We start from the raw sequence: 13,543 nt of genomic DNA, 5'->3' as shown, positions 1-13,543 counted from the left end.
GTCCTTTTTCTAGTAGTTTTTTTTTCATATACTGTAAAACATGCAACTCTAAAGATAAACTAGTAAAACACACAGAATAAAACATTAAAATTACCTCCTTCCAGTGACATGTGAAGCTGAGTTCTGCAGTAGCTATGTAAATGCTCTCTGTGCATCGAGGGTTTCATCCCAAGTCCAGTAGTGTAGACTGTAGGTGGGGTAGGCAAAGCAGATGGAAGCTGTTATGGCCTAGGCTTTTGGAATGTATGAGACAACATGTTTTCCTCCAGGAAAATCCAAGTGTGTCAGCCCTCGCAGGTGATTGGCCGGCTAGAACCCTGTGGAACACCGGGAAGCAACAAGTGGCCGATTGAGCCGCTCACCTGTGTCTATAAAAGACTGATGATCTATCATTTGGCGCGGCTGCTTAGACCGAGAGCGCAGTCTGCCTCTTCAGCCCGCTTTGTGAATGCTAGTTAAACTGTGTGTGTAAAGCCAAGCACTGTCCAGTCCCACTTGTTTGTTCTCGGGAGGTTAGCTGTCACGGTCTGTGTTAGCAGACCGTGGGGAGATGGGGAAATAGGACCCAAACGCCGGACTCTTCAGTGCAACAGTGTTTATTTACAAGGTGGTGAGGTAAATGACAATAAATCCCCAGTTTCCCAGACTCCCGTGTAGTGTCTTCTTCCCAAAAGTCTCCGTGTAGTGCTCTCTGCCCCAGTGTCCCTGCACTCCCCGTGCTCACTGCTCCTTCTCATCCCACATTTCTCCTGAGGGGAAAACCATAGAGGTAGCCGTTAAACACTTATCCCAGCAGGCATACACTCACACTTGACTGTGCTTGAAGACTGACGTGTAGTCAAACGCAATAATCCAGCGTCGGTGGAAGCTCCATCACTCCTCTAAATAGTTCCACCGACGAGCCCTGATGAGGAGCAGGTGTGTGGCAAGGGCTTCGGGTGTGGCCAGTCCTCGAGCTAGGCCACGCCCCTCAGGCCTGAAGATGCCTGTAACTTGGCCACAGAAACAGCAACACACAAACACACACAAACCTGCCTACATACAGATGAGGGCAGAGATCAGAGGCAGTGCAGACAACACACCAAAATAATAATAATAATAATAATAATAATAATAATAATAATAAAGACAATCCAAATAATGATAATGCTAATAATAATAATAATAATAATAATAATGGTCCACACTGTTCACGGACCCCGAGTCCCCGGAACCGGGTCCGTGACATTAGCTGAGTAGGGTTTATTGTATTAAGTTATTTTTCCTCCCTTCCTCAAGCCTTGTTTAGTTGTCTACAGTGCCCCTGTGTCTTATTTCCTTTGTGTGTGTATGTAACATTGCCCAGTGGCTTGCTTTGTGCAGCCCTGACAGTTTTCTGTTGTAAAATTGGTAATAAAATCCCTGTTTCTGTTAGATTCCTGTGTAAGGGCTCGTTTATGTTACTCTCGCCCTGGCCCCTAGCAGAGGGGTCGTAACAAAGCAACAAAGAATTTTTGCATGATGTATTTAATAAATTTCAAGAAGCGGTTCAATACTTTTTCCCTGGATCATTTCTCATTAATACGCAAAGCTTTATTTATGGAGATCTATGGTTTGATCTCTCTGCATGTGTGGATTTGATGAGTTGTTACTGAGATCTGATCAGAATTTCAGTATTACCTGTCAATAACACCTTTAGACAAATGAATAAATAAATAAATGTATTTAGCAAACTGGCAACATATTTAATACTCATGTTACCTGTTGTATATGGTTCTATATGTGTATAACTAAATCACAGCATTTAGGAGGAAAAGGATTATTATTAGTAATATTGCTATTGGATTTATTTTGTCTGACCCTTTATTTGATTACTAAGGGAAGGAGGTTAAAAATAAAAGTTAAAAATACAAGATTTTTTAAGCTCATTATATGCAGTGCACTTATTCTTATATCTGTATTATACCCCTTAGCTGTGAATGTGTTCCTAACTGTGTTGTTAAAGAAAAAAATATAACAGTGCATAAATTTGTCGTGTTATTTTTATTGTACTTTACATTGTCCGAGATATCAAGGTATTCCTTGAAAGTGTCTATTTCCAATTGGACATAATAACAGTTCAGGTTGTTTGCCCTTGCAGTTTCATCCTCAGCAGCCAAAGGCTTCCTTTTATAGTTAATATTTGTCAGACAGTGGTTCAGGTGTTTCATCTAAGACATGGAAACAGAAAAGAGTAAAGCAGTAAAGAAAAAGCAAAGAAGAAGTATATATTTTGAAGATAACTAGGTCGTGGGGTGTAGGTTACATACCAGGAAAATAGCTGAAGAATTACTGTAATGCCCAAAGCCTTAATTAACTAAGTACATCAGAAACAACCTGCGTTATTTCCACTTCACAGAAAGTCCATAATAGAACAAAAACAACTCCCACGTAAGTCAGGTGTGTGTGAGACACATGATTATACTTGATAAACAGCATGCCGTATGTTTGATTTGAAGAGTGCTATTATTACGTTTCAAAGAGTGGGTGGCAATGGCATCAGTTTAATAACAGCAGGTGTGGCAAATTCAGAGAGTGGCATAACACTGTGTGACAGATTTTCAGCGTCAGTTATGCTTGATGATCATTCTTGAAAACACTTGAAATGGTAGATCAGGAGTTTTAGATGATTTCTTGGCTGTTTGAGGCGTGTAAAAATCATATTAAGACAAAATGTCCCTCTGTTTGACAAACAAACTCTAAACTAGATTATGATAATTTACTGGATAATTTCTCTGGCTTCAGAGGAACTTATTTGGCTATCTTTATAAAGTACATTATTTGCTATTTTTTGACTACTTTGCCTTACACTACTGTGCAAAAGTATTAAGTCACCCATCATTTCTTATATTGCTTCCAAGGAGACAGATTTTCAGACATTCTTGTCATTTTTAAATGGGTCCTGAGCAATAGTTCTCTAGGCTTTCTGAAGGTCTTTCAGAGTTGCGGCTGCTTTTCCCCCCACTTTCAGTCCAGCCCTTGTACCTAACCATTATCAGAGGAATGTTTGTCTGTTAATCCACTTAACACTGACAGATGAATCAAGAAAAGCATAAAAAGCCAAGGAATGAGATAACTTAGCAAAGAAAGAATTAATTAATTAATTGTATATAGAGAGTTCATCACTAGCAGCCAGTCTCTAAAACACATAATTTTTCTTTAATTTCTTTTCATCTATAAAAAATGAGAAAGATAACTGGCCTAAAAACTATCTATACTATCTAGAGCAGATGAATAGTATCTGAAACTTATGTCATCTAACTAAGATAATAAGGATTCTCAGGGTTCCTGAATGTACTTTCTGGGAAGTATTTATCATTAACAGTAATTAAATATGTAGTGGACAATACTGAATGTTAAGCATTTAGGCTTGACCGTCATTCCAGTTCTGTTTCATAAGGTTTCATCCTGATTCTATTTGGCAGTGTAAGTGGTTATTCCAGTTGATTTTATGGTTCTTTGATTTTGCACTGGATAATGGCAGTACGACATTGTTGTCTTAAGATTTTACTATATTTACAGCTTGAGGGGGATTCTTTCAGTTCTTTACAACGAGTTGTTATTTGTTTAAATTTGTGAATAAAAACAAACTACCAAATATGAGAAAGTATAGTTATATAAAGCAATGTAAATGAAGAACGAAGAAAAAGACGAGGTAGGGATTCCATGATCTGCTAACCTTTAAAAAGTTAGATTCATTGTATGATGAAGGAACTGAATTTTATGAATTGAAAATCAATTGTGGTTACCACAACGTTGTTGTATAAAGCAATTTGAGTCCTCCGGGAGAGTAGAAAATCGCTATACAGTGGTCCCTCGCTATAATGCGGTTCATCTTTCGTGCCCTCGCTGTTTCGCTGATTTTTTTGTGTGCAATTTTGCATGCTTTTCTTTTTTTTTTTAACTTTGAGAGAGAGAAAAGTGTGAAAATGCTCATGCCTCTCTGGGAAAAGTGTATAAAGTGTGTAGTGAGGGGTTTTACAGCCTTAAAACATCTATAATAATTTTAAAAAATAAAGCTGGCTACTTTGCGGATTTAATCTGTCGCGGGTTATTTTCAAAACGTGACTCCTGCGATAAATGAGGGACCACTGTACAAGAATCACTCCTTTTAGCATTTACCAAAAATCTAAATTGTGTCAATTATGACTAATGAAACAGGACATGAAGTCATTCTCATTTAATGAAAAGTTAACAACGCAAAAGAAAATTTCTGAGCTTGTTTTGATGCATGAATACTTGTTGTTGAATTGAAGAAGAAAGGTGTGGTAAGGTGCTTTGACATAATGATTTGACGAAAGAAGACTTGAAAGTATGAATGATCATGCTGTAAAAATGTAAACACACCCAAACCTGATGTCACCTGTTCAGTATATAAAGTGCAGTGGTGCTCCTCAGCTTTAGTATCACGGTCCAGGCAAACTAATCCGCAGAACTGACCTGTTCATCACAATGAAGCTGCTGTTTTCTCTGTTTCTCCTCTGGGCACTCTCTACCACAGGTAAGGACACTCATTTTACCTGCAGGTAGAAGAGAGTCTAATTGAAACCTTTAAATCATTTATCTTTTTATCTCCAATTGTAATTATTTTTCCAAAGTTAGTGAGTAGTATTGACTCGACTGTAACCTTCTGTAACCCAATATGAACTTTCAAAACATCTCATATTTGCTATATATTTAAATTGTGATGATCATTTCTGTATTTCTCTCCTGATTGCAGCTGGAGCCCTTGTATGCCAAACCTGCACAGATTCGACGTGTTCAAGCACAGTACCAGTTACATGTTCATCGGAAACAATGTGTGTTACAGCTACCATTCTAGGTAATGTTTTCTCATATCATATTTCATATTTTCACCAAATTACAACTGCTGTGAAGCTATTTGTGTTTCATCAACATTAACAAACTGCACTTTGAATTTGTAGCTACTTTATCTGGAACTACGACAACACAAATCTACAAGGCATGTGCATCTTCCTCCCTGTGTCCAGCCGTAACCTCTCAGACATTTTCAGTCGACCTGGGTTTTCAAAGTGCTCTGGCTTCTGCTCAATGCTGCGACACAGATAACTGCAACTCAGCAACTCTGACAAGTAAGTTAAATACTATGTTGCTCATTGAAGACAAAAGAATAATATAAAGAAATAAAAACAATATTCTGATGTTCTAAGAGTCTCTGTTCTGAAATGAAATGTCCTCCTTTTCTGTTTCAGATCCTGCTTCTCAGTCAAATAATGGTGGGGTATGCAACTTTTGTGACCCTTCCACTGGTCAGTGCTCCTCCACATTACAGTGTCAGGGAGTGGAGAACCAATGCTTCCAATCAATCAGTAAGTCTCTATGTTGTATCAGTTGTGTCATCGGTTTTCTATCAAAGATGATTTCAAATTCTTTTGTGATACATCTGACATATAAAAGAGCAAAAACTTTTACCCTAATTTATACTAAATGTTATCCTTGGGTGTGAAAGTTACTGTGATAAGATTTTAAATTTCAAGCCTGGAAGTCAGACAAACACATAAACATTTTAAAAAGCTGTTAAGTTGTTCTTTGTGTGAAATATATTAAGCTACCCTGAAATTAGCCAGTTTGAAACATATCCTGAAAATTCTTCTTTTTGATCTGCAGTCAAAAGCAGCACCAGCACGTATCCAGCTCGGGGCTGCGCATCTGCAAACCTGTGTGCAGCTGCTTCAAGCCTGGGATCTCTACCTTTCATGCAGAGCGTTGGTAGCGTATCAGGTGTTGCCTGTTCTGCAGCACCAACTACAACTGCTGCCCCGACTACAACCACCGCCCCAACTACAACTACAACCACCGCTGCGACCACAACCACCATCCCAGCTACAACTACAACCACCGCCGCGACCACAACTGCCGTCCCAACTACAACCACCGCCACGACCACAACTACCGTCCCAACTACAACCACCGCTGCGACTACAACCACCGCCGCGACTACAACCAGCGCCGCAACCACAACCACCATCACAGCTACAACTACAACCACCGCCATGACCCCAACCACCGTCCCAGCTACAACCACCCCCCCAACTACAACCACTGCCCCAACAACAACTACAACCACCGCCGCAACTACAACCACCGCCGCGACCACAACAACCGCCGCGACCACAACCACCGCCCCAGCTACAACTACAACCACCGCCCCAACTACAACCACCATTCCAACAACAACTACAACCACCGCCGCAACAACAACCACCGCTGCGACCACAAGCACCGTCCCAGCTACAACTACAAAAAATGCCCCAACTACAACCACCACCGCAACTACAACCACCACCCCAACAACAACTACAACCACCGCCACAACTATAACTACAACCACCGCCGCAACTACAACCACCGCCCCAACTACAACCACAACCACCGCCGCAACTACAACCACCACCCCAACAACAACTACCGTCCCAACTACAACCACTAACCCAACTTCAACCACCATCCCAACTACAATCACTGTCCCAACTACCACCAGTACAACTACAACCACCGCCCCAACAACAACCACCACCCTAACAACCACCGTCCCAACTACAACCACCGCCACGACCACAACTACCGTCCCAACTACAACCACCGCTGCGACTACAACCACCGCCGCGATTACAACCACCGCCGCAACCACAACCACCATCACAGCTACAACTACAACCACCGCCATGAGCCCAACCACCATCCCAGCTACAACCACCCCCCAAACTACAACCACTGCCCCAACAACAACTACAACCACCGCCGCAACTACAACCACCGCCGCGACCACAACCACCGCCCCAGCTACAACTACAACCACCGCCCCAACTACAACCACCGCCCCAACTACAACCACCATTCCAACAACAACTACAACCACCGCGGCAACAACAACCACCGCTGCAACCACAAGCACCGTCCCAGCTACAACTACAACCAATGCCCCAACTACCACCACCACCGCAACTACAACCACCACCCCAACAACAACTACAACCACCGCCACAACTACAACTACAACCACCGCCTCAACTACAACCACCGCCCCAACTACAACCACAACCACCGCCGCAACTACAACCACCACCCCAACAACAACTACCGTCCCAACTACAACCACTAACCCAACTTCAACCACCATCCCAACTACAATCAGTGTCCCAACTACCACCAGTACAACTACAACAACCGCCCCAACAACAACCACCACCCTAACAACCACTGTCCCAACTACAACCAGTACCACGACAACCACCGCCCCAACGACAACCACCGCCCCAACTACAACCAGTACAACGCCAACCACCACCCCAACGCCAACCACCGCCCCAACTACAACCAGTACAACGACAACCACCACCCCAACAACCACCGTCCCAACTACAACCAGTACAACGGCAACCACCGCCCCGACGACAACCACCACCTCAACAACCACCGTCCCAACTACAACCAGTACAACGCCAACCACCACCCTAACGCCAACCACCGCCCCAACTACAACCAGTACAACGGCAACCACCACCCCAATGACAACCACCGCCCCAACAACAACCACCACCCCAACAACAACCACCGCCCCAACAACAACAACCACCCCAACAACCACCGTCCCAACTACAACCAGTACTACGACAACCACCGTCCCAACTACAACCAGTACAGCGGCAACCACCACCCCAACAACCACCGCCCCAACAACAACCAGTGCAACGACAACCACCACCCCAATGACAACCACCGCCCCAACAACAACAACCACCCCAACAACCACCGTCCCAACTACAACCAGTACTACAACAACCACCACCCCAACAACAACTACCGTCCCAACTACAACTAGTACAACGCCAACCACCACCCCAACAACCACCGCCCCAACTACAACCAGTACAACGCCAACCACCACCCCAACAACCACTGTCCCAACTACAACCACCGCCCCAACGCCAACCACCACCCCAACAACCACTGTCCCAACTACAACCAGTACTACGACAACAACCACTGTCCCAACTACAACCAGTACAACGCCAACCACCACCCCAACGACAACCACCGCCCCAACTACAACCAGTACAACGCCAACCACCACCCCAACGACAACCACCGCCCCAACTACAACCAGTACAACGGCAACCACCACCCCAACGACAACCACCGCCCCTACAACAACAACCACCACTACGACAACCACCGCCCCAACAACAACCACCACCCCAACAACCACTGTCCCAACTACAACCACCACTCCAGCAACAACCACCGTCCCAACTACAACCAGTACAACTACAACCACCACCCCAACAACCACTGTCCCAACTACAACCAGTACAACGCCAACCACCACCCCAACAACCATTGTCCCAACCACAACCAGTACAACGGTAACCACCACCCCAACGACAACAAGTACTACGACAACCACCACCCCAACGACAACCACTACAACTACAACCACAGTCCCAACGACAACCAGTACAACTACAACCACTGCCTCAACAACAACCACCACCCCGGCTACAACCACTACAACTCCAACCACTACCCCAACTATAACCACCGCCCTAACTACAGCTACATCCAGTACCCCAACTATAACCTCCGCCTCAACAACAGCTACTGCCCCAACTACAACTTTCACCCCAACTACAACCACGGCCCCAACTACAACCACTACACCAAGTACAACCACCGCCTCAACAACCACCACTCAAACGACAACCATCACCCCAAAAACAACCACCGCTCCAACAACAATCACCGCCCCAACTACAGCTACTTCCAGTACCCCAACTACAACAACCACCTCAACAACCACCACCACAACTACAACTGTCACCCCAACTACAACCACAGCCACAACTACAACCACCACCCCAACTACAACTACCGCCACAACTACAGCCACCACCCCAACTACAACTACAACCACCACCCCAACTACAACTACCGCCGCAACTACAACCACCACCCCAACTACAACTACAACCACCACCCCAACTACAACTACAACCACCACCACAACTACAACCACCGCCTCAACTACAAGCTCTAAAGCTACAACTGCTACATCAACTGCAACAACTGCCTCTACAACCAAAAGTGACGCTTGTTCCATCAGACTGGGAATGATCCACCTGCTGCTTGGACTCCTTCTCTTTACCTTTCATTAAAGTCCCGAATAACACAAAAACAAACAAAAAAACATATGATGCTATAGCAAGACTCACAAACCTTTTCGAGATTTGAGTTGTGTTTACAAATCACTGTTAAACTGAAGTCCATGAAAAAAAGGCGATAGAGTATTGTTGAAGCGGACTTGGAATAAGTATGTAAGACTTCTTTCTTTGTTGGCATGGACAGTTGTGTCAGTTCAATACTTCATATTATTTATAATATTTATTTTAAATATGCGTTATATGCATGTTGTTTTCCATGTATGCAAATGTCTGGATGTTAGTTTATACCAAGTGGGTGATACAAAGGAGTCCTTGTAATAATAGCAAAGTATGCTTAGTAAATAAAAGAAAGAAGCACAATTATATTTATTTATTGTTTCTTTGTTTCCCTTTGTGCCTTTGATTTCCTAAATTTCTCTCTCTACTTAATCTGCTCTATATTACTTGTGATCAAGATACAATTAAGTGTTTCAAGGCCATTTCCAGTCGGTTAAAATGGGTTTCATTTTAATACAAAATAAAAGTAAAGGTGTAACTAGTGATGTTCGATTCGTGAACGAATCGTTCAATACTCGAGAATCACTTTACTGACTCGTGAATCATGATTCACAAGCGCAACTGACTCACTGACTCATCCCTGTTGCTGTTAGCAAACTAATTCCATTAGTAGAAATATATCTAGCTTATAATTAAAATTGTGGGGAAAAAAACAACAGCCAGTTTCTTAACAAAAACATTTCTGCTCTGAACTGGAAGAAAAAACCCTGAGTAGAAGCTCACATCAAGACAATAGCTCCTCAGTTCACAGTAGCATCGCTAAGCTAGCATGCTAACAGCACATTTGAGTTACTCACCCCCTCCCTTGCTGTGCTGAATCATAGCATAAGCGAATCACTCAGGACTCACTAACCCCTCCCTCCTGGCTCACAGCTCAAACGAGTTGAACGAATCACCGAATCACTCACCCCTCCCTTGCTGTGCTGAATCATAGCGTGCAGGCGAATCACTCACCCCTCCTCCTGGCTCACAGCTCAAATGAGTTGAACGAATCACTCACTCACTCACCCCCTCCCTCCTGGCTCACAGCTCAAACGAGTTGAACGAATCACTGGGCGTTTCTCAATATGCGTGCCCTTGTGCGTGCTTGCGCTCTCGTGTACTCGTGATACGTCATCAGTCGGAGACCAAGTACTGTTCCAATTGGCACGCATCAAGCCGAGAACGCAAAAGTCCCGGATGTGTTCTCGCTCCGCCCGCTTTATCGAGCATGCATCGTTGTGGACTTGGTACAGCTAAATATCCCAGAATGCATTTCGTCCAAAACTCAACAGCGGACTCCCGGCACATCGTTTCAAACCCCCAGCTCATGGTCTTCTCACTACTCAGGTTAAAGAAACCCCAGCAGTTGTCTATAGTATTGAGTGTCCACTAAAATAGAAATAAAAGCGTTCTAACATCTCACCTGCTTGTTTTATTAAGGTATGTACACGTATGTACATGTACACTATTTTATTAATAGAGATTTCACTACTGAGGTTGAAAATGATATATAAGTCACTTCGATCACTTCTAAATGTTAATGTTTGGTTTATTTCAGTGTTTTATTTGTTCCTGAGTAAACCGGTTTGGCTGTGATTAAAGTTAAGCTTCATAACATGTTACTCACAGTTAAATTAAGAGGGGACGGCAGTAAAAACTCCGGATCTGTGACATCATCACGCACGCAGGTGTTCCAATTGTACAAATCATGTGAGTCCGTGCTCGCGCGTTCTCGGCGGGTACGTGCATCCCGTGCATTCTCGGCGAGTGCGTACTCACCGAGAACGCGAGTACGCATCACAGCATTTGAGAATTGAGAAAGGGCCACTGACTCACTCACTCACCCCCTCCTCCTGGCTCACAGCTTCTTCTTCTTCTTCTTGGTTGGCAACCAATGTTAAGCGCTTTACCGCCCCCCTGGCTCACAGCTCAGTGGACATTTAGATGAGAAAATATATATTTGACACATTTAAGGAAAATACCAATAAAATAAAATAAAAATAAATAAATGTTCCCTTTAGAATTTTTTTGCTCTAAAGAAAATAGTTGTTTTCTTTTACAATCATTCATCTTAGCAGTAGAATTTACATTAAAAGAGAAACAAATTAAGTTTGAGTGAAAATGTACACTTTTGCACTCTCTGGTCAACTGACTCAGTGACTCAAATAACTCAAGAAACCCGATTCACTTTGGTGAGTGACTCATTAAAACTCGATTCAGTAAAAAGAATCGAATTTACCATCACTAGGTGTAACAGCGGCACCTAAAAACAATTAAAAGTTTTACTTGATTAAGTACGATAAAAACGATAAAATTGTCTGATTGCCCGTGAGACAGGATAAGAGCTGCGGGGAACCTGTTAAAAACAAATCAACATATCACACACGTTAAAAGGGACGGCAACTCACACTGAATCCCAACTGGGCAAAACACTATAATAAGACAAATCTTCAGTGCCGTTTTCACTCAGGCTCACCGCGGTGCATGCAAAAAGCGGCAAGGAAAAAAACGGATTGGTTTCCATGCAGCGCCTTCACTGTCTACAACAATATATATATGAAAAAAAGGGTAAAACACTAAAAGACAATATCTGCAGTGCCTACTGATACAGAAAAATAAAACAAATAACCCAAACAAAATCGACAGCTGCAGCTGCCGCAATATGTCGGATTACACCAGGTTAAAACAAATTAAAATACACCGCTGTATCGGGTCCTCGGCCCGCAGCCAGATCCACTCGGCAAAGCAGCAGCTCTGTTCTCTGTAAATAAAAGCAGGAGGTGACTTGCGCTGGACAGTAAAATGCAGGGGGAGTATCCCTCCAATTGTACTGCTTTCATTACCTGTCCACAAGTTCGCGTCACACCCTAATAAATATTGGTCAGTGGCGGTGGACTCCACTACACGTCTCTCTGCCGGAGTAGCGCAATGTTTCCCACATACAAGGTTGCAAATAACTTTAAATGTCTGCCAAAGAGCCAGAACTCAAGTGGTCCATTTGCTATGACCTACTGTTCTAACAGAAGACTAGGGGGCCCGCATCAAGCGTCCATAAAAGAAGTTAAAAGTGCCAACTTGCCCGGCTTGGACCAAGCACTCGCAGCTTCAGGCAGTAGCGGTTTTTGATACACGGGCGGTTGCCCGGGGCGGCATAGTGGTGGGGGGCGGCATCACGGGCATCGGCAAAAAAATAAATAAATAAATAAATTTGCTCGTACTCATGCTGCCCCGACATCATGCGCATTTTGGGAATGTCGTAGGCACCGATCGGTTTTCTATCGCCCATTTGCTGGGAGTAAGGGCGCCCTCCGTTTGCGAGGTGCGCCTGGTGCTTGCGGCACAGGGAGGAGAGGGCGGGGCGGCGGGGGATTCTCTGGCTGGCGCAGCATCGAATAAACAACTCGCAAAATAAAACAAAATAAAAACAAAACAACAAACACGAAAACACCAGACATTATGATACAGACTTATAATTTGCACCGATGTTTTTTCGAAATTCTATACGCGAAAAGTGAGCGTGAGAGCCCTCGGTGCGCCTGCTTGCCGCTGAAGTCAAAGTAAACTTTATTGTCATCTCCGCTATATACAGTCCAGTATATAGAGAGACGAGACGACGAGGCTCCAGTTACAACAGTGCAAGTAAACAAATAATAAATATAAGAAGAGTAAGAAAATAAATATACACTTTAGGACCAGGGGTAAAGGGATCAATAACAATTTAAAATGTATAATTTACAGTTTGATGATTTAAAGTCTCACACACAACCCGTCGAAAGGGGAGGGAGACCTGCTGCTTCCAAATAGAGCACATTTCATTCATAATGTTGTAAATCCAAGCCCATTATGTATTCATGATTTGAACCCTGGGTTGTGCGAAATCCCAGAAATAAACCCTAGACAAAGCGAATCTGTGAAATAAGGTGTAGGTCTATTAGGTTATGATTCTCGGGTTGGGGGATGGGTGTTCATACTGGAGTGCAAAATTAAAACCAAGATGGACAAGAAAAGTTCAAAGCCATCAGTTTAGAAAAAAGAGAAAAGAGGGGGAGGAGAAACGAGCAAAAAATACAGGTAAGCAGATGTGTCATTGGATAATGGCAGGTCATGTATCCTGAAACAATCAGAATCAGAATACTTTATTAATCCCTAAGGAAATAATGTGGATTACAGTTGCTCCAAGAAGAAATGGTAAAAATAGTAACAGTAACAGACTAAACTCCAAACAATACATTATGTTACAGATTTTAATATTAATTAGTAATTGTCAGTTGTTGATTTGTCTTGTTCTCATTGTATGACGAATT

General features: G+C 43.3%; 1 protein-coding gene and 1 long non-coding RNA gene across 2 annotated transcripts; one reads left to right on the top strand and one right to left on the bottom strand.

Moving 5' to 3' along the window:
• Positions 1-580: 580 nt before the first annotated feature.
• Positions 581-2,738, bottom strand: LOC120433775. Its single transcript, XR_005608745.1, has 2 exons — positions 833-2,738; positions 581-749 (listed from the first exon to the last, which is right to left on the bottom strand). It is a non-coding gene; the product is annotated as an uncharacterized LOC120433775 (long non-coding RNA).
• Positions 2,739-3,978: 1,240 nt separating this feature from the next.
• LOC120434009 (mucin-2-like) lies at positions 3,979-8,954 on the top strand (the record flags this gene model as incomplete). Its single annotated transcript, XM_039601362.1, has 5 exons — positions 3,979-4,519; positions 4,739-4,840; positions 4,944-5,111; positions 5,232-5,348; positions 5,647-8,954. Coding segments are annotated over exons 1-5 (3,744 nt in total), but the record flags the coding sequence as incomplete, so codon positions are not given.
• Between the last annotated feature and the right edge of the window lie 4,589 nt (positions 8,955-13,543).

The sequence above is a fragment of the Oreochromis aureus genome, linkage group 17, assembly GCF_013358895.1.
Source record: "Oreochromis aureus strain Israel breed Guangdong linkage group 17, ZZ_aureus, whole genome shotgun sequence".
NCBI lineage: Eukaryota > Metazoa > Chordata > Actinopteri > Cichliformes > Cichlidae > Oreochromis > Oreochromis aureus.
The sequence above is the reverse complement of the archived record's forward strand: the minus strand, read 5'-3'. Positions and strand labels throughout refer to the sequence as shown.